This window comes from Agelaius tricolor, unplaced genomic scaffold (assembly GCF_023055355.1).
Source record: "Agelaius tricolor isolate 1412-34295 unplaced genomic scaffold, bAgeTri1.0.p SCAF_1, whole genome shotgun sequence".
NCBI classification, from domain to species: Eukaryota; Metazoa; Chordata; class Aves; order Passeriformes; family Icteridae; genus Agelaius; species Agelaius tricolor.
Genome location: NW_027269261.1, coordinates 97,655,203 through 97,676,013, shown reverse-complemented (window position 1 = coordinate 97,676,013; position 20,811 = coordinate 97,655,203). Strand labels below are relative to the sequence as shown.

The window sequence follows — 20,811 nt, the reverse complement described above, 5'->3', positions numbered from 1 at the left end:
AAATGCTGTTTGATTCCAGATGAAAGAGGAGTTGGCTTTCTGATTCAAGTAGAATGTTCTAAATATGCAAATTTTTAGTTAAAGTTGACTTTTAGAGTCAGCTTAAGTCTCCAACAACAAACCTATTAATTCCTATACATTTTAGGGTGGGATTGAGAAATTCCCATCAATGACAAGACAAAGAGGTCTTCAAAGAAAAGAACAGCTTCTCTGCTTTGCCATTGATGCACTAAGGCAGATGTATGCACCAGTAACTTGTCTTTTCTCCATGCTGTTTCATACTGTGACAGAAGCTGATTTTGTCCACGGCACCTTGGAGACATCAAGCAGTCTCTCACATTCCAGTACTGAATTTGCACTGTGCCTCAGTTACCATTAGTGAAATTATTTTTGAGTGATACTCTGAGGTTTTTGAGGTTCCCAACAGCACAGGGAATGGTGGTGTCATCTTCCATCATTTTATCCAAGTTCTCAAGGATGTCACAAGCTATTCTTTCAGTTGGGTGTTTAAAGTGTTTAGGTATTGACTACATTTTACTTGTTAAAAGTATTTTCACACTTTTTTTTTTTATCCTAAGAATATTAGTACGGCTTCTTTGTGTTAGTATTTCTAGGAACCATGAGAAAATTATATCAAGAAATGTGGTGGCTCTTAAGGCCCATCATAATTAACAATGTTTTTTCTGTTTTTCTATTTCTCTGCTTCTTATCAGATTATTTGCAAATTTTCTGATTGCTGTAATATGTATTGGTAATTGCACAATGTATTTAAATAATTTATTGCAAGCAGGATTTTTCTGGGTCAGCATCAATCACTTTATCAGAGTGATTTTTAAGGAGGCTGGAGTGCAAGCCTTTAAAAGCATAATTTACTTGATCCATGTATACAGTGAAAGAGCACTATAAATACAATTGCTGATTGCAGCAGCAAATTGTGCTGAACAGCAAACCAAGATCAGCAGTCTTCCCTTAATGAAGGTGAGAGGAACCTGCCTAGGATAAGGAGTAGCATTGATCCTTAATGGGGTGGGAGACAGTGCTGGAGCATTGCTGCCCTCATTCTTCCTGTGTGCCTGTTTTTATAGGTGACTGTTTTTATATTCCTTCTTGTTATGTCGTTTGCATTTTCAGCATGAATCAGATGCTTTGCATGTGTTCAATAAACACATTTTGTTCTCTTCTTTTTGCCAAGACACTAATTTTGCCCTGTATGTTACATTCCTTCAGAGGTGGATACACAATGCCTCATTATTTGCATTTTTATACTTTCAGACCTCTGTTATCCTTTGCCTGGGTTTTCAAGGCCTCTGTTTGTCATCCTTCCTACTTACCAGTTTTCCATATGTAGATATAAGGTCATTTAGCTAAACTTGCTTCTAAATATCTTTGGAAAGGGCATGTAAATCAGTTTAATCAACAATGTTCTCCAACACATAAAAATAGAAAATTAAACCGAAACATAAAGAAATTTAAACTATAACATAATCTGGTCAGGAAATGTTCGGAATCACTATAATTTGTAGTAGTTTTAGACTATTATGGGATAATTCAGTATTAACTTTCTAAGATTTTTTTGCTTTGGTGTATTTTACCAACATTTGGTTTTAAAGAGCAAATTACCTATAAAAATGCAAAGAATATAAGGGTAATTTTTTGGTCTAAAAGCCTTTCCCCCTTTTTTTTCCTTCATATTTACAAAAAAAAAAACCTACAACTGAGAATAAATCATAATTTGTAGTGCACTCACAGTAACAGACACCTGGATTCTCAGCCCAGTGGTAGTCAGCTACTTCTCATCAGTACTCAGGTATCTGGATATCTGCATCTTGTTCTGAAGGTGATTTTGATAATTAGTATGCTCACAGTGTTACAAACCCTAACCACCAAGGAGAATCCATCAGGAAATTAGCATTTCTAAGATAATTATTGATTTTTTTCAACTTGTATTCAGTTACTATCTTTGAAAATATTAACACAGTGTAAATGGCACATTTTTTCATTATGATATTTTCCCATTTTAGAGTTTTGGAAATTGGGATATGGCAAGGGGAGCTGGCTTACTCAGGGTTCCTGCTCACCCCAGTGGCATGTGTTCTAGGATTGGGATTCCCTGGCTCTTGACAGGAGCTCATTTTTCAGGGTTATTGGGTTTTGCTTTTTTTTCCACTGTCATTGCAGAGAAACATGTTCCCCTTAGGACATCTGACTTTGTGAAAAGGAAACCATTTGCTTTGTGTTTTATTGTGTCTCTACCTTGTACAGAAGAGTAAATAAATGCAGTGCAGTAACAGCTGAGCAAGTATGGAACCTGAACCATCTAGTCCTTAAGTCTGTCTTCCTTGAGAAGCAATGTGAGGAGCCTGTTCCCTCTCCTTTGTCTTACTACTGTAGTAGACTTAAATTAGTTCTATGGTTTTTTACATTTCATGGTACTCAAAAGTAAAAAGCTTGCGGTTCTTTTTCATAGAAGTTGGGGGTTTTCTTCTTTTCTAACATACTTGAGAAATGCATTGTAACAATGAGCATAAAAATATGTTATTTGTGTTGAACTTTAAAAAATCATAGATTTGCATAGCAATAGTCAACATAGACATTTCCCTTTTATGCTTTTGTTCATTTTCTGCTAGTGTGGCAGGAGTGTGAATGTGTGATAAAGGATGTGTTCTGCAACATATTACCTACTTGTACTGCATAGGCATTTATTATTATTCCCTTTCTAGTGGTAAATTAGGACTTCTGAATTTACAACTGGATAATTAAAATAAATTGTTATGGTAAACAAGTTGTTACTGGAAGTAAATAGTGGCATTTTCTAATCTTTGTGCTGATATTTCTTTCCAGAGTGACACAAGACTACTGGGAGTACTTGGGACCCCTGGACTTAAAGGCCAGAAAGGAGATGTTGTAAGCATTTGGGATGAATTTGGAGAAGTTTCAAAGGGCCTTCCCAACCTCTCCCCGCCACCCTCAATGCATTTTATTTGATTTATCCCAATGGGCTTTGAAGGAATAGATTTTTGACATGACTGGCATTTTGATCTGTGTAGACCAATATCCAACTCATCGTGTCATCCTGCAGAGGCAACATGTGATTCTTTCTCATTTAGTATAAATAGAAAGGAGAAATGCTGAAGGAATTATGTATGGTTTCTATAATGCCATCTGAGAAGTCAAATGAGCTGCCCTGACAGTTATGTGGGAAAGACTCTGAAAAAGTTGAAATATTCATAAAATATTTTGGATAGTAAATAATGAATATTTAAAGCAGTTTCTCTGTAATGATGAGGCTTTCTATACCAAAAATACTCATAGACAGCCTCTAAAAATTACATGGAAATCTAATTCTTAATCCACGCTTTATTGTTTACAGTTATCTGTCCTGTATAAACAGCTCACTGATATTTTAACAATTGCATACCTTTCAAACTTTTAAGAGAATAGACAAGAGCTCTGGATATGTGACAGAACTGACAACATTTTATTGAGAAGCCTGCAGATCTTCTGTAGAAAACAGCCATTTAAATTCATTTGCAGATGTTTAAGCTTGATTTCCATTGTAATAATCGTTAAGATTTTGTGGCCCACACAGAAAAAAAGTACATTTAAAGAAGAGGAGGGGGTTATTTACATTTGCCAGAATACAAAGATTTTAAATATAATTAATTTTGTTAAAAGGGTCAAAAGGGAGAATTGGGAATGACTGGTGCAAAAGGAGAAAAGGTGAGTTAATTCCTTACTTCTGTGCTCATGTGTTTACTAGAAGGTGATGCAATGTACTGATTTTGAATGAAATCTTGTAAAATATACAGGAGATCAAGACAAAATATTTGGGTATGGGAAAAGTTGTTCATCTCTAAATGTCCTTAGTACTTTATTCAAGCCCCTTATTGGAGGGTATTTACATAGGCAAGTAAATTTCCCTGTTTTACCAGCTCACAAAGTCTTTAGCTTTAAAAGCATTCAGACTTTTACTTAATACCAGTTTAAAATTATTTTTATAAATGTTTATGATCAGAGGCTGCCTCATTAATTAGGTGACAGTCATACTTTTTTAAGTTGTGATCTTCAATATCTACATGAATAAACAAGAAGCTTTAAATTATTAAAATTTACAGATTAACATTCTAATTTAGTATATTTTAGTTTAAGCATAAATTTTACAGTATGATTCAGGAGGTATTACTACGTGGGAACAGAATTGTATTTTGCTTTTCTAGGAATGTGTGCTGTACATAGTTCTACTGATTAATAGGTGTTTTCCCATTCAGCTATGAGGCTTCTTGATTTCTTTGGTCATACCTTTATATTCCTTTATAGTTTTCATGCAGGCAGAAACAGTATTTTTATTCCATTGATACAACAGATTTATGATTTTGTGTGTTATAAAGCATCTAAGTTTGAGAATTTTTCAGATCTGGATGCGTGATTACTCTCTTTAGTTCATGTTCTTGACCCTCCCTTGTGCTCCTGCTTGAGGGAATCACGAATGTCATGGTCTTGGCATTAAATCAACATCATCTCTCAAGTAAACTTTTCTAATACATATATTTGTATTTTAGACAGTTTTAAAATAGCCACATTTTCCAGGACTCTTCAGCAAAACTAGACATATGTGCTATTTAACATTTTAAATAAATCTGTTAACCTCTGTTCTACTTTTCCTTAGGGAGAGCCTTCTGAAAAAGGGGACAAAGGAGACCCAGTAAGTGTAGCATGTTTTGAACTGCTGTGAATAATGTGAAACATTTGAGATTACTGTCACACCGTATTGATTCTGTAATTCTTTTCTTTGTAGACATCCACTAGATGCAGGGATTATGTGGAATAGCATATGTATTGTCTCCTTCTTACATGTCCATCAAGGTCTCCCAGGTTATAAAAAAACCAGAGGTGCCCTGATTTTCAGCATTTCTGTTGCTGCTACTGTCCATTAACCGAGTTTAGAGCAGAAGCTTTTTTTTTATTCCCTGAAGGTTCTTTCTTTCAGCTTTTCCAGAAAGTTTTATGTGACCTGATCTGTACTGTTTTGATGCGGCTAGTGTGGCATTTAACATCAGGCTGTTCTCATACAGCTGTTTAATGTGTGCATAACTTTTTTCTTATTTTAAGACAAATTTTCAGAACACTCATTCCGTAAGACTCTCTTTACCTATGTTCCATATTTGTAATTAATTTTTGTCCTCTCTTACGATATTTGACAAAAAACTAGTTGTGCTTTTAAATATAAAACTCAAGGTTACTGAGATATTTTTTATTAACATATTATAATAATCAGAATAAATCCTACTGTAATAATATGTGGGTTTGGAGGTGAATATTGGTTACCAGAAAAGATGTAGTGGTGAAGAATAGACTGGAAATGCTGCTAAGGAAATATAGTGTTTTCAAACATTTTTCCTTTAAAACATTGGGAAAACTTGCAGAAAAAATTAGGTTGTTATGTCTTTCATAGTTCGCAAAAGGCATCAGAAATTATTTTATATTTTCTCAATATTTATGTCTGCAAATTGCATAACAATATTTTAAGGTAGCAAATTAAACTCTTATTTGATCCTACTTAAATTTCTAACTTCTTATAGTTGCATTTACTATTTTCAGGGAGAGACTGGAATGGAGGGATCAAAAGGAAATAAGGTATTTTTGGACTTGTACATACTGTATATGTTGTCAGTATACATACCTGATACTGAGAGACATAGCAGTAAACTTGAATTTTTTTGTTTTCTCAAACAAAATCATTAGGGTGAAATGGGAGATCCTGGACCACCTGGTCTTATTGGAAATCCAGGATCAAAGGTAAGTGAAAGTTATTTCATCCAATAGCAATTGCATTCTATGCTGTTATATAACAGGACTCTGAAGCTATCAACTCTTTAGCTAGTATTAATGGGCAAAGAATGCAAATTATTTATATGGATCATGGTTATTTTACATAAAATTTATGCTTTACATTAAGCTCTTGTTGCTCTCAGTGTCACACAGAAAGGTTATTCAAGAAACACACAGGTGTTATTTTGTCACTTGAGAATATGAGCACCCATTTTGCAATCAGAAATCCTCTGGTAGCTGGGTGAATTCTCTTTATGCTTAGTGAGGCAAGGAGCAACCACTGCCAGTACTTGAGCAGCTCCTTTGTTTATTCCTGTGAGGCAGCAGGTAATGTTACAGCAGTCATGGCCTGGCTTTGAGTCTATCCTCACAGGCAAACCTCAGGAAGTGTGGACTGCATAAGTGGACAGTGAGGTGGATTCAGAACTGGCTGAAGAGCAGACACCAGAGGCTCATAATCATGGCACAGGGTCTAGCTGGAGGCCTGTCACTGGTGGTGTCCACCAGGGTTCAGTACTGGGCCCAGTCTTGTTTAGTTGGTTCACCAAGGATTTGGATGAAGGAGCAGAGGCATCCTCAGCAAGTTCTCTACAACACAAAATCTGGGAGGAGCGACCAATACCCCAGAGGGCTGCGCAGCCCTTCAGAGGGACCATGAAGGTTTGAGAGATGGGCAGAGAACTGTCTGAAACTCAATAGAGGAAAGTGCAGGGTCCTGCACCTGGGGAGGAATATCCGTAGGGGACAACTTGCTGGAAAGCAGCTCTTTGGAGAAGGACCTGCAGATCCATGGTGGACAACACCATGAGCCAGCAGTGCTCTTGTGGGCAAGAAGGCCAATGTTATCCTGGGGTGCATTAGGAAAAGCATGGTCAGCAGGATGAGGCAGGTGATCTTGCCCTTCTATTCAGCCCTGGTGAGGCACATCTGGAGTGCTGTGTCCAGTTCTGGGCTCCTCAGTAGAAGAGAGACATGGAGTTCCTGGAGCAGGTTCAGTGGAGAGCAAAGATGATTAAGGGATTGGAGCATCTCCCTTACATGGAAAGACTGAGGGAGCTGGACTTGTTCAGCCTTGAGAAAAGAAGGAGACCTCATCACTGTTTATAAGTGGTGATGAGGTTCCCAGGCTCTTACCGGTGGTGCCAAGCAATAGAGCAAGAGGCAGTGGGCAGAAACTGATGCACAGGAAATTCCACCTGAACATGAGGAAGAACTTCTTTACTCTGTGGGTGACTGAACAATGGAACAAATTGCTCAGGGAGGTTGTGGAGTCTCCCTCATTGGAAGAAACTGCAATGTGCTCTAGAATGACCCTGTTTGGGCAGGAAGGTTGAGCCAGATAACCCATTGTGGTTGCTTCCAATTTCACCCATTCTACAATTGTGTGATTCTGTGAAAAAGGTAACTGAAGCACAAACATTCTTGAGAATCTCTCATGATGACTTGAATTGTATCAAACACAGGTAGAATTAGAAATATTAAATCTAACTGCCACCCAATAGTATTTATGTTGGATAGTATCTTAATTTTTAGATCATGAAAAGAAGACCCAGTGAGAATGGATGTGGTTATAGAAGCCTCAAAATTGTTGTCGTAAAAATGATTCTTGAAATCTTGATCTGTTCTTTTTTTATGCTTTCCCTTTAGGTATTCCCTTTGTATTTACTTGTATTTGCTTTATATACATACTTTGGATTTTGTACATATCAGTCCACAAGACTTACAGAACTAAATGTTAGAGTAAGGGAGAATGAGCAAACTCTGTACTTCTTACTCCACGTGGAAGACAATTCTTAATGCCTGATGTTTTAATATATTTACATATAAGAATGCTTTACACCATATTACAGTAGTTGATTGACTTTTACCTCAGGTGTGTATTATATCATTTCACAGGGACTGCAAGGCCCTCCAGGACCTGTTGGACCCAGAGGACTGCCAGGAGAAGCTGTATGTATTGTGCCATTTCTCCAGCTGCAGCTGTGGTGTGTGCACAGTTAGCCAGTGAAGCAGTGCCACCATAGCTGCTCCTTTTGTGGGTGCTACTGTAGCTATCAGGGGTTGAAGCACAGTAGGATGGGATGCCTCCCTCAACAGGCCATTATCTTGAGTTTCACTAAACCATCTATATCGTGCTTCTGACACTGTTTGACAGCCTGGAGTGGATCTGGGTATTGGGGTCACTGAAATGAGAGCTTTTACCCATCCTGATTTTCTCTCACTTGTTCCTCTGTTAGCGTTATGTTCATTGGGTCCTGGCTCTCCATCTGGGAGATCATTGCTTGGCTGGGATGGTTAAGCAGCAAGTTCTCTTGGTTTGTGTTGTGCAGCTGCTCGCAGTTACCAGGCACAGATGTTACTGGGCAAGGCTCCTATAGAATATTAATCCCGATGTTTCCAGGTGGGACGTGCCTGGCTTCGTCTGGGCCTTGCTGCTGGACCAAAGGTGGCAGCTGTGGTGTTTCACCTCAGAGATACCCTTGGCTGGCTGGATGCTGCAGCTGGACACTCAGAACAAATCCAGGCAAAGTAGGAACTCAGTTTACCTCTGGAGGAAAAGGTTCAGGCGATGGTGAAGAGAAAAGAGCGGATTCTATAGTAGAGTCTTAATTCAGAGTTTTATTCCAAGATGGCAGACCTCTGAATGTTGTAACAGCTCCCAATAGAATCCCAACCACATGGTCCCGTCTCCTTTTAAGCCCGGGGACAGGGGGAGGGGAAGGGACAGGTGAGGCACCAACCAGGTGTGAGGAGGGGAAGGCTCAAGGGATACAGACACTTGGACAGGCCAATGAGCCTGGACCTGAGGGGCATCTTTTGAGCTTCTGCCAACCACACAATGCCCTTGCTGGAATGTTAAGATTGATGAACAGCTCTTAGCAGGAGGGCAAAAAAGGGGGAGGGGAAAGGTTGGCACACCTGAGAGGCTGGGATGGGTGAAACAGGAAATCACACTGCAACAGGCTCCCAGAAATGTAGTGTGCTTGTGGGTGTGACACTGGAGGATTGGGAGTGTCAAGCAGTGGTACTTCTCAGCAGAGCTGGAATGTTCCTGTAGTCATTGTGCTTTTGGGTGCTCCACATTCATTCAATCTGCCAGCTGATTGGGCAAGGTGATGAGGGTCTCCTTCACGGGGGTTTTAGTGTCCCTGTAACAATTATGCCACTGGGCAGCAGCCTGGTGGGTCTCTCGGCTGGTTGGGATTTCTCAAACTGGTAGGCACCTACCCCAAGATCAGCACACTTGTAACCCTTGTGCCTCTGGGAAGAACAAGAGTAAAATCTCAATCCAGTCTGAATTGTCTAAGAAACATCTTCAACTATTAATCACCATTATACTAAACTTGAAAGTGCCCCGGGCATTTGATTTGATACCCACAGAGAGCAGAAGCCTCTCCTGGGCCAGTGGCTGCCTGTCTCCCTTCCAAACTATTAAGAGGGCATAATCCCTCTTTCACTGTGCAGACAACTATTTTCTGCCTAATTCCCTGTGTTTCAGTCCACAACACTAGTGGTGTCACATAACCTAGCAAGTGGCACCTACCCCCTCTTCTTGGTTTTTGTACCTCCCTTCTTCCATAAGACATAAAATGGTTTTAAATAACATTTTGGAGGTAAGAGTGGTTAGATCTGAGAGGTGGATTAAGAAAAGCAGACTATAAAAATCTTAACTTTAGCCTAGGAGTTCAGCCACTCACTTAAAAAGGACTGGGATTTCAATCATTACTCTGTGTGTGTGGTTTTGGTTTTTAGTTTTTTTCTACCAGCAGAAGCATCTAGAAGATGGTGTTGCTGCATTTTGCCTTAGGACTTTCCACACATGCCCTGAGCCTACATTGTGGAAGAAGATTCTTATTTTGAACAGACTTTTAAGCCATATACTTTATTAAGATTAAAATACCCTTCTGAGTGGTACAGAACTGGGAGGCTTTATTTGGTGACCTATTAAAAGTCTTAGGGATATAAGCAAGGAGACCAGTAGAATACAGCATCTTCAGCCCTTGACAAGGGAAAAAACCACCCGTATTTAAATTTGCATGTAGTCATTTTCTACTGTCTTACTTATTGACAGTCTTATTATATCTCACTTTCCTACTCAGTTGAGGCATATGTTTTTTCAGTTGTGTCTGATTTACTTATCATCTATTTAAAAGTTTGTAAGCCTTATCTGCTGTGCTTCTTTTTATGTATAAATCACCAATCCTACTGTGAAAGATAACAAAATACTCATTTCTCTCTTGCTTGTGTTGCCATCATCCCACTTGAGTTCATAGTTTCTACTTTTGAAAGTGGTGTTCTGATGGATCTTTGATCAAAAGAACACTATAAACAGATAAATACTAATTATAATATATGTGAGTCCTAAATATAGATGATCCTGAAGACTCCTATCTGTGCACACAATTCTAGTATGTAAAAACATACATTTAAATGTATTATAGAGACAATGTCCTTAGCTATAAGCTCCTTGTTATTTTATCTTCTAAAGATGAAGCATTATAGATTAAAAAGTATAATAATTCATTTTATACAATATGATAAAAATTGTGAAAGTTTTAAAAATTGTTTTACATTAAATTACATTGTCAAATGTAATTTGTAGTCATCTAGCAGATAAGGATTACTTCTTTCTTTCCTAAGAAACCACTTGAGCTTGGCCCAAAAAAAATAGGGGAAATCCTTAGAAAAGAAGAGAGAGGAGAGGCTGTATGTATTTTATACCAATATCAAGAGTGGATAGGGTAGGCCATGATCAGTAAGCATAAATTTTCATTTCCATAATGATTTTATGTTGGTATAAGCAGAATATTCTTCATTAGGGTACTTTTTTTCCTATGCTTTTAGTTTGGATGCCTGGGTGAAACAAGTAGCTGTCTGTCTGTATTAAGTACAGAATGCAGCAGAGAAAGCAAACACAGCTGCTGAACATTCACTACTGGCATGAAAATGTTGTCATCTGTCATATGTCAGTGTGCACAAAACTGTGTTTTACACTGAGAAGAAAAATTAAAACAATATGTGTTTCCTTGTCTTTTTCTCAGAGAGTTCATTTTTCTGTCCAGCTAAAGTTTCATACTAAGATTTTACTGTTCAGTTTGGGCAATTTTATCCTTTACTGTGAAAATTACTGGTATTCTTAACAAAATGCTTGACTAAATAGTTGCTTGAATAACATTGAAGGGTCATGGAAAAAGTTTTCTGTATTTGTTGCAGTATTGTGAAAGAACCCAATTAAGCCTTACTTGTTATTTAATAGTTTCTATTTAGATCTTAATCTTCTTCATTTATCTTCATTTCTCTGCATTTATAAAAATCCTTCATGAAAAGGAAAAGGGAAAATACTGAAGTTAAAATCAAAATGTGAAAGACGAGAAGATTTAGACAAAAGAAAGGCTGGAACATACTTTATTTACTGAAAATGTTTGACTGTCCATTACATATCTATAACATTTAAAAGGAATTGTTGGATTAACTAATGTAAGGAGTAGAAATTAATTGAGGCTTTTAAGATACCAGTTTGAATAATTAACTAGTACAGGAAATCATGCAGCCCTCCATTGGCAAAAGAGATGAGACACTTACTTAAAATTCAAGTTTTTATGTGCTACTTCTTTCCTTGAAAAAACAGTTGATTTTCAAGACTTGGAATTACTTTGAAATAGAAGAAATAAAAGTTTTGGTCTCTGCAATTCTCCCTAGCAGGGTCCAGAAAATAATCTTGATTATTACATTTTAACTTAAAGAAAAATGATTTCTATATTTAATTATGGAGGCATTCATTAACTTATAGTCTTTAGCATTTGGGGTCAATACTAATGCACAGTAAATATTGCAGTGTAAACTGATTTTCATCTGTGTTTTTATATAACCATTAAGGGAATAGCTATAAAAATGTACAGTTATATTTTTATTGATTCCAGGGCTTACCAGGAGATCCTGGGGTACCAGGAAACCCAGGAATTAAAGGAGACAAGGTATGTTTTAAGTGTTTTTCATTAAGCTTGATATGTTCAAGCATTTTAAATTTTCTTTTCAAGAGAAACCTTCCATTTTTCCATAGTTCATCTGTGTGGCTGCTGTGTGAAGTGATTTTAAAATGTACCAGCAGCAACCCCCTGTGTCTTGGAGAAGAAACATCTCTGCATTTGGAGATGGTTCAGGCCAGTTTGGCAACCCAGTTGCTCTTTAGATGAATAATTTAAGTAATATTTCAAAGAGATTGGACTGTGCCCTTATATCTGGGCTGTGCAGAAATGTCACTTCAGGTCCTGACTACAGAACAACCTTTTCAGGGTAGTGTCCTACCCAGACTAATGTGTAAAATCCCACTTCACAGTCAGACATATTCCTCTTGGCAGAGCTCTAGGGCAGCTACACTGGCTCAGATGTACGATAAGACTGGATCTCCTTAGGACATTGTAGTTTGCTGTGTAGAAATCCCTTAGTTAGAATTCAGCTCCATCAGCAAGGACTAAAAATTATGTGTGTATATACTAAATGTAAAGAAGGTGAAAAAGAGGATATACAGGTGTGCTCTGAGCTATGGGATATGTTGTGGTATTTATACACTGTGGGGTGGGTACAAGGGAGACCAATAAACTCCAGTCTGAAGAAGTGAGCTGAAAGAAAGGCAAAGAAAATAACTGGAGCAAGGACAAAAATGTACTCGTCTTGCAAAATGGGAAGTGGTGGGTTCAGAAAGAATCACAGAGGGTGTTGCAGGAGCCTGCAAGAGACAAGAGGCCAGCATAACAAAAGGCACAATTTTACTGCATAAGCAGCAGAGTTTAGCCATGTGGAACAAGAGACACTGCATGTATTGAAATAAGAGCAGAGGTGTAAAGAGGAATACGCTGAAGACCCCAGGTTTAGCACTAGTGGTTGATAGCTGGGGAGAGACAGCTGTTGTTTCAGCTGCTGTTATGAATTAGTTGGCAGAGTTTAATGACAACCTGCATATTAGGAGCCTGGGGAACAAGAAATGTAGATCAGATGCATTGCAAGCATGGAAAACCAAGAGAGTGCTGGTTATTATTGATGGTTATATGACCCATGTCTCCAATTCTGTAACTTTTTGAAGGAAAATTTGAGGGTATTTTTTCTTCTCTATATCTTTTCAAAGTACTGGCACTTTCTATGATAAACTTGATAATATTTAGAGATTTTTCATAGGGAAAAATCCTCACATTTCAGTTAGTGATTCAAATTTATATTGTAGGGTGACCCTGGTGGAATTATGGGACCACCTGGACATCCAGGTCCAAAAGGTGATATGGGGCCTCCTGGACCAAGTCTGCCTGGAACACCAGTAAGTCCATAATCTGAAAAGTCTCTCCTGACTTTATTTTCTGCAGGGGCAACTGGGAAAGAATTCTCACTGTACAATGAAAGAAATCACAGAATGGTTTGTGTTGGAAAGTAATTTAAAGTTCATCTAGTTCCTACCCCCTTCCATGGGCAGGGGACATCTCTCACTAGAGCAGGTTGTTCAAAGCCTCATCCAACCTGGCCTTGAACACTTCCAGGGATGAGGCATCCACAGCCTCTCTCAGCAGCCTGTTCCAGTGCCTCCACCCTCATGGTAAAGAATTTCTTCCTAGTAACTAATCTAAACTTAGTCACTTCTAGTTAAAATCCACAAAGCAAGTATTTTTTCTTATTGCAATTTCGAAATCAAAATATATTTTACAGTGGTATTATAAGTGCACTAAAATATAGAAATAGTGTCCATCTATTAGTCTATTAATGTAGTCTAGAGATAGTGTAAGTATCACATATGAGCCTAGTGACACTGGCACTAACAAGGAAAATATGTAAACTTGTCATAGTTTATTTCTAAGGCCTGGCTAATTTTGGCCATTAAATTCATCTAGTCTCTTGGATTTGAAAACATAATTTGGTTTTTTGTCTTGGTTTTTTCCTGTTTTGTTTTGTTTTGGGTTTCTTTTAGGGTCCCACTGGTGTTCCTGGAAACCCAGGTCCAAGGGGTCCAAAGGTACGCCAAATACATTATTTCTGTTTCTAAAAATATTTTAAAATTTTATGTTATTTTAAAAGAGAATATGATAGTTTGCATTTCCAGAGCTGTTGTGATGGAAAGCCTTGTACCTTTCACAGGGAGAAAGAGGACTACCTGGTGTACAGGGAGCACCTGGGGAGATGGGGCCCCCTGGAATAGGCATTCAGGGATCACCAGTAAGTAAATCAGCACCCAGAATTTGGGCTTCTTGCTGTTCATCACTGAGCAACTGCAATAGGCAAACAAAGCACAATGAAAAGCCATGAACTCCCTTCTGGCCTGACTCCCACCTCCCAGTTTGCTTCAAGGGTTGCTGTGCAGTTTAAGTTCAAACATGCAGCAAGTTGACACAAACATCTGAGGCATTCATAGTAAATCATTTGTTCAGCAATAACTGTTTCAGTTATTCTGCTTGTTTCCCAGGTTTCTTTCTTTTTAATGCCTTTAAATAAAGCCACCAGCAGTGCCTTCAGAGTTTGCAGTAAAAAAAATTGCTGATGTTGATGGTGTACCTGGTAGGTGGTACATGTTATTGCAGGAGTTGTACTCCAGTGAAACAATCTCTGCCTCTCCACTGAGGCAATCTCTCTTCTGTCAACCAATGTGTATCACCTGATACAATTCAGTTCATGGACAGTGCTCTGGTATAAAGGGAAAATATTTGTGAAAGGTGACTAGGCATTCACCCTGAATGTTTTAATCTAAAATAATAATACTTAATATTTTCAGATACAATATTTTCTAATCTGAATTTTAAAAATTACCCATTTATATGTAAATTATCTGTTTCTATTCAACTGCTCATTAGCTTTTTTAATGGATCTTCTTGCTAAATACCAAGTTTCAGCACAGATCATTAATTCTTGGAAATGCTTGCCCTAAAAAATGGGCATTTGCAAAGTCTTGAGGTCTCTGACTTTGGCAAAATTACATGTGGCTTTAAAACCAAACCTTAAAGTACGCCTTTCTCAAAGTGAAAACTGCACAAATATCCCACATTCAGCATTTTTAAATGAAGTTCATCTCCCTTATCCCAAAAAGAGTAATTACTGATTATTTGGAGTTTTCTTACAGGGTCCTATAGGTCCAGCTGGATCAGCAGGTGTGCAGGTAGGGTATAAGTTTTTTCCTAAATACAAAAAGCATTAATTTAGTTTAAGAATTTTGCAGGAAAGGTATTCTTATATCCTAAATGACCTTCCATGCTCTTAGGGCCCTAGGGGACCTCCAGGACTGCCAGGAGCTCCAGGTACCCCTGGTATTAATGTAAGTGACAGTTTTATATATATACAAGAAAAATAATGTGTACCTCATCGATGGTTTAGGCCCTCAAGTTTTCCATTTGTTTCTAGGGCAGCCCAGGAAGAGATGGAAAGCCAGGACTACCAGGCCCTCCAGGTGATCCTGTACGTACACAGGGAAAGCTTCTGCATTTGCTTTGGTGCAAATATATCAAATTTATATGAGATGAGATAGCATAGCAAGCCTAGAAGAACCAGTGATATGAAGATAAACTAGAAATACTTACTTGGAAAAGACAGAAAACAGCTATGTTATATACTTGGCCTCAATAAAACTGAGACTGTCATCATGATATTTCTTTAAGCTTAGAATTAATTACCATGTAGTTAATGCTTATCAAAAATCATGGATCTGAGTGTCATTTAACAGATTATTCTCAGCAGATTATTCTCAGTTCTTGTCAGTGATTTAATTTGATTTGAGTAAGTAGATAAAACTCTGAAACTAGAGTGGGAAAGATTGCTTGCTTTTTGAAGATGTAATCAAAATTCAGAGTCTGTCTGAAGTCAACAAGATTTAACTCAAGACAGATGAGGATAAAGTGCTTAATAATGAAACCCAAAATCCATAAGTAGAATAACTCTGGAATGCACAGCACATTGTAAACTAAATGTAAGTAAAATATTTTGATGCTGGTATTAAACAGACAGGTCTAAATGGTAAAACTCACAAACAGGACAATTATTGCCTTTTGCTCTCTTGAAATAATCTTCTCTTTGGAAAAAACATTTTTTTCCAGGAAGATGTAGCAAGCAGGAGTGAATCTGGAGAATTAAGACCATTTTAACACTCTCAAAATCCTAGCATAATTCATAGACTTATTCAGAGATCAACGCACAGATTTGTGTCTCTGGAGAGTGTTTGCAGCCAGACTGGTACACCCAGAGCAGGGGGGCTGTGTGGCACAAATGCAGTTGGCTTGGTCATGTACATGTGTGCCCTTTGCAGCTGGGGTTAGGACCCTTCCACACCCAGGGTTTGGGGTTCTGTGCCAGACATTGATAGAGCAGCTAAAATAAGAACATCAGAAAAGAGGAGAGACTGGGGAAATTACACTTCTAGTCCAGTAGGAAGACCAAGAGGTGATATGCTAATAGCCTGCCTAGCTGAAAAATGTCCTAAGGAGAAGGGTGATAAGTCAGGCCATGTAGGTTTTTGCTTTCAAGTCTTGTCACAGGTTTTTAAGAGCAGCTGATCCTGTCTATGTACAGTTTACCTCTGTGCAGAGGATGGACTCACACCTTACATAACTATGTCCTCAAGTTGTGCTAGGTGGTGTTGTCTCACCCTAAAAAACAACTTGGCATGCTTTCAAAGGTGGTTATGCCATCCTATAGATGGTGTACTGATTATATTTCTGGTTAATTATATTCAGCAGTGCATCTCTTGAGCTGGTCTTTGGCACTCATTGCTTTTAACTGACAGTCTTTGGAATATACTAAAGAAAGTGCTTATATTTTATTTTTCTTATTTAAGATGGAAAGAATTGAAACAGGCTAAACAAAAAGTTAGCTTATTTTGGATGTGTCTAATTTTATAGTATGCCCAGGATTGATATGATTTTAGATTTAGGAATTGTCAGAAAAAATGAGAATTAGTAATTGGAGAGCCTGTGAATGAAACTGATGACGACTATGGCAATGAGGTTTTAACAGGGAGTCTTTAAATATAAATTTAATGGCAGGTCTTGGAAATCTGGGATCTGTTTCAGTACAGTATAGATCCACTGACTGATCTTTAAATGGCTCAGCTTTAGGATTGGTAGCAATTTAGCAGTGGCACCAAGGAGTTACACACTAACTATTAATGCTTAAAGGCAGGAAAAATATTACATATGTTGCTTTTGTTGCTGTAGCTGGATTATTTCCAGTATCTGAGCTAATTTATTGAACTTAGCTTTGGCATCTCCAGAATTTGTACTACAGATGACAGTAGAGTCAAAGCCTAGGAGAAAGGAGGAGGAAAACAATTGAAGAAAATCAGGTGAGAGTACAAGACATTCCAGTAACACTGAGCTGTTGCTGATGTGCTACAAAAACAATATTAGTGTATGTTCAGGAGTAAGGCTGTTGTCATGGTTTGAGACATTTCATTGCATTTATAGTTAAGAATTACAATCAGTAAGTTGGGTAGACTGTGATATTTAACTACATCTGAAGACCTGTTTTTTCTTTTGACTTTTCATTAAAGAGTAGATTGAACCCACATACATATATAATCAGTGTAATGATACAAAGTTTAGAAGCAATGAGAACACATCAGAATCAGTAGTGCTTTGTAAAACATTAACTGCAGATTCCTTTTTAAATTTCAGGTTGCACTTCCACTTGTGGGAGACATGGGTGCTATACTGAAGGTAAATTTTTCAGAGATTAAATGTCTTTTTTTGCTATAACATGGTTTTTAAACAAACATGAACTTGAGAGCTTTTGTAGGTACAGTTCTGACTTATATGGCTAGCCTAAAATAGCATTGTGATTTTTTTTAACTTTTTGTTTCTTTTTAAAAATACTCCAGAAATTAATTTTATAGAAATTTTGCAAAATAGTGTTAGAACAGCAAGGGAGATGGTAGCCAGCAAGGGCCTATTCAGCATATCCAGCCCACAGTATGAATTGCTACAAATATACCTTGTTCTTCACTTTACTTTGTAGCATTAATTTCAGTAATATACCAAATGGGGAAAATAGTCTAGAATTTCTAAGATATTATTTTGAAAAATAATGAAATTTGGAGTGTTCTGCAATATTCCGAAATGAAAACTGTGCTCAGGAGTATTTCAATATGAAAAGCTCACATCATTTCTTCTGTCCTTTATTAATACATGTACTTAGGGTTTATTGACTTTCTCATTTCCAAATATGATTTATTTTAGGTCTTTCCTTTTGATTGTAATTGTGCTGCCTTTCTGCTGTACATGCTCTTCTTGTCAGAGCTCTCTCTCTTGCTACTTCTTTAAGCCTCATTCTTCATTTCTGGGTGTTTTGCAGTTAGCACTTCTGCATGACTGCAATTTAGCTGGCAAATGCTTCTCTCAGCAATGCAGGGGTCATTTACTTTTAAATAACTACAGATTTGAAGCTGGAGAGAGTAACAAGTAGCCTTCATCTCTAACTAATCCTTGAAAGGAAGATGCTCAAACCTAAACACAGGTGTGTCTGGGGCTATCCAAAGTAAAGCTAAAAATGTGTTAGTATGGTGTGAGTAGAGAGTGTGAGAGTTGGGGAGGAAAACAAGGAAGTCTCTCTGAGCAAGTACATGGTTTAGAAGAGAGCCAGGACTGAAGAGAAGCTTTGGGTTAAAAATGGAGGCCTGGTCAGAAAACAGGAAGGAAGCAATGTGCATAGATCAGTCTGCATGGATCAGATCTATGTCATAAAAATATTTATTTGTCACTTCATCTTCTGTCTGCTCCACAGGGTGATCCTGGCACAAGAGGTCCTCCAGGCATTCCTGGCAGAGAAGGACCAAAAGTAAGTTTTGGAGTGTACTTTTCATTGCTTTGGTCCTGTTAAAAGCAAAAAAACAGATTCTTACCTTTGTGAGACTTGACTTTTTTGTCTCACCTGTATCCCTGCAGCATTGGGCAGCCTAAAACGTCAAATGATTTTTATGTTCCAAGCCTCTTCATGTGTCAGTTTGCCTTTTGTCTAGGTTGAGTGAGCAAAATAGCCTGAATTGAGTCCCAGGCCCAGAGAGCTTTTCTGTGTCATGCCTCCATTAAAGCTGGCTCAGATCTGAGTGCCCAGCAGTGCTTGGCTATCTCTGGGCTCATTTTGGGTGAGTCATTCACACGAGAATCCTGCAGAGAAGAGGCAAACTCCCCCTGTCTCCCTCGTGTGCAACACAGCTGGAGCACCCTGTGCCCTTGCCCCTGTTCCCAAGGGAGCAGCACAGCCATTTCCCTGGGCTTGAAGTGTCACTGGCCTCAATCAAAATCCTGCTTCTCTGGAATCACATAAAAAGCCACATGGTTTGACATATAAATATCTCCTGTCATCGAGACTAATTCCATGGAAGTGAACTTTCTCCATTTCAGCAAGCACTCAAGCTCTTTGGTGTTAATGTCTCCATCTTAAGGTCTTTTGAGTATTTTGCCTCCTAGGAACAAACCATTAATTTCCTTTCACCTTGTGGGGAGGTTTGTTTGAAAGTTTTCAGATGGTTTTGAGCTTTTGCTTTATGTTTTAGGCACTATGACTGTAAGAGCATCATGCTAGCATTTATTGAATGTATATAAAATGCCCTACAGAGCATGAAATTCATTGTTTTCTAATAGAAAATATTTGTTTGAATGTTATGTTTTCATAGGGAAGCAAAGGTGAACGTGGATTTCCTGGGCTTGTGGGGGAAAAGGGCGACGAGGTAAAATTACTTCATTTCTACAGTGGTAGCATTCTTATCTGAACCTGAGTAAAGACCTAGACTGAAAATGAAATGCACAGAATGTTATTTAGTTCTTTACAACTGCTGTGATAGTAATGTAGTGCTATAAATAGCCCTTGATTCTGATTTTTCAATAGGATTGAATATTATTATTCAGTTAAATAACATTGAGTTGATTTTCATCAGTGAATTTTTGCTCATTTGTATATTTTAAAGCCTCACATACATTTACATGCTAATCTTTAAGGATATAGGGTACAGCAATAAATAGGCTAATGCCAAATATTTTCAGAAAATGCTTCATGTCTCTAACATATTTGCTTTCATTTGGTTAGTTCCCCTTTAGAATTCACTTTTGAAAACTTCCCATTAAGCAAATAACCTGATGTGAACAGTAATAGCAGCAACTACTATAAAATGGAAACTGAAAAATATTTGAATAGGCTGAATTTAAAGTATTTACAATATTTTGCATCTTATATTACATTCTTAGAGTTATTTTTATGTCTTTATGGAGAAGGGAAAAAAAAAGCCAAATGACTTGTGGTGCCAAATCCAAAATAGCTGCTATAGCTTTCATTTTCAATTGAAATATTTGCAGTTAACATTTCAAGAACACTATCAGTGAAAAAGAAAAAAAAAATAAAAGTCACCACAGCAGAAGCTATTGAGGAAATTAATCTGGATAAATAAATGAATTTCTTAGTGGCCTTAGCCAACTGAGGAGTTAAAATAAGTAGCCCATTAAAAAGTATGTGGTGAGAACTTTGAAACTCCAAACTACTTAACTGGGATTAAACACGTCTATTTTAATTTAGGAGTGCTGGTTACAAGACACAGCACCTGAAAAATACAAATCTAGAATCTAGAGTGTATTGATTGAGGGGTTTGTAATTCTTTATAAGCATTTCACATTCCTTCAGTGCTAAGGCCATGATAGCTTAAGAATTTTTAAAGAGTAGTAGAATAAGAGAATATTTTCCCAAAAAATGTGTTTATCAGTATTCTTGGTTTACAAAAGTACACAGTTGTATGTGGAAAAAAAGATGCAGCTCCTGCTACTGTTTTGCCTGTTGTCAGCCTAAAGTATCATGCTTATTTTTTTCTTTGGTTTTATATGATATATATAGAGCTCATTACATATATATTTTACATATATATTACATATATATTTGGTTTTAGATGATGATATATAGACCTCACACCTGATGTGCCTCCTGAGGTGGAATTAAGAACATATTCCCTATAAGGATGGTGCAGCCAAAAGCAAATTT

General features: G+C 37.6%; 1 protein-coding gene across 5 annotated transcripts in view; it reads left to right on the top strand.

The window, feature by feature from the left end:
* Positions 1–20,811, top strand: part of COL19A1 (collagen type XIX alpha 1 chain) — a 183,827-nt gene that overhangs the window by 128,391 nt on the left and 34,625 nt on the right. For all 5 annotated transcript variants that reach the window (XM_071445227.1, XM_071445202.1, XM_071445210.1 and 2 more), the window contains 16 exons: positions 2,842–2,904; positions 3,676–3,720; positions 4,667–4,702; positions 5,599–5,634; positions 5,743–5,796; positions 7,726–7,779; positions 11,751–11,804; positions 13,049–13,138; positions 13,781–13,825; positions 13,948–14,025; positions 14,924–14,959; positions 15,062–15,115; positions 15,202–15,255; positions 17,466–17,507; positions 18,571–18,624; positions 19,463–19,516. In XM_071445227.1, the coding sequence (XP_071301328.1) occupies positions 2,842–2,904; positions 3,676–3,720; positions 4,667–4,702; positions 5,599–5,634; positions 5,743–5,796; positions 7,726–7,779; positions 11,751–11,804; positions 13,049–13,138; positions 13,781–13,825; positions 13,948–14,025; positions 14,924–14,959; positions 15,062–15,115; positions 15,202–15,255; positions 17,466–17,507; positions 18,571–18,624; positions 19,463–19,516 (849 nt within the window). The remainder of the gene's footprint in view (positions 1–2,841; positions 2,905–3,675; positions 3,721–4,666; positions 4,703–5,598; positions 5,635–5,742; positions 5,797–7,725; positions 7,780–11,750; positions 11,805–13,048; positions 13,139–13,780; positions 13,826–13,947; positions 14,026–14,923; positions 14,960–15,061; positions 15,116–15,201; positions 15,256–17,465; positions 17,508–18,570; positions 18,625–19,462; positions 19,517–20,811) is intronic.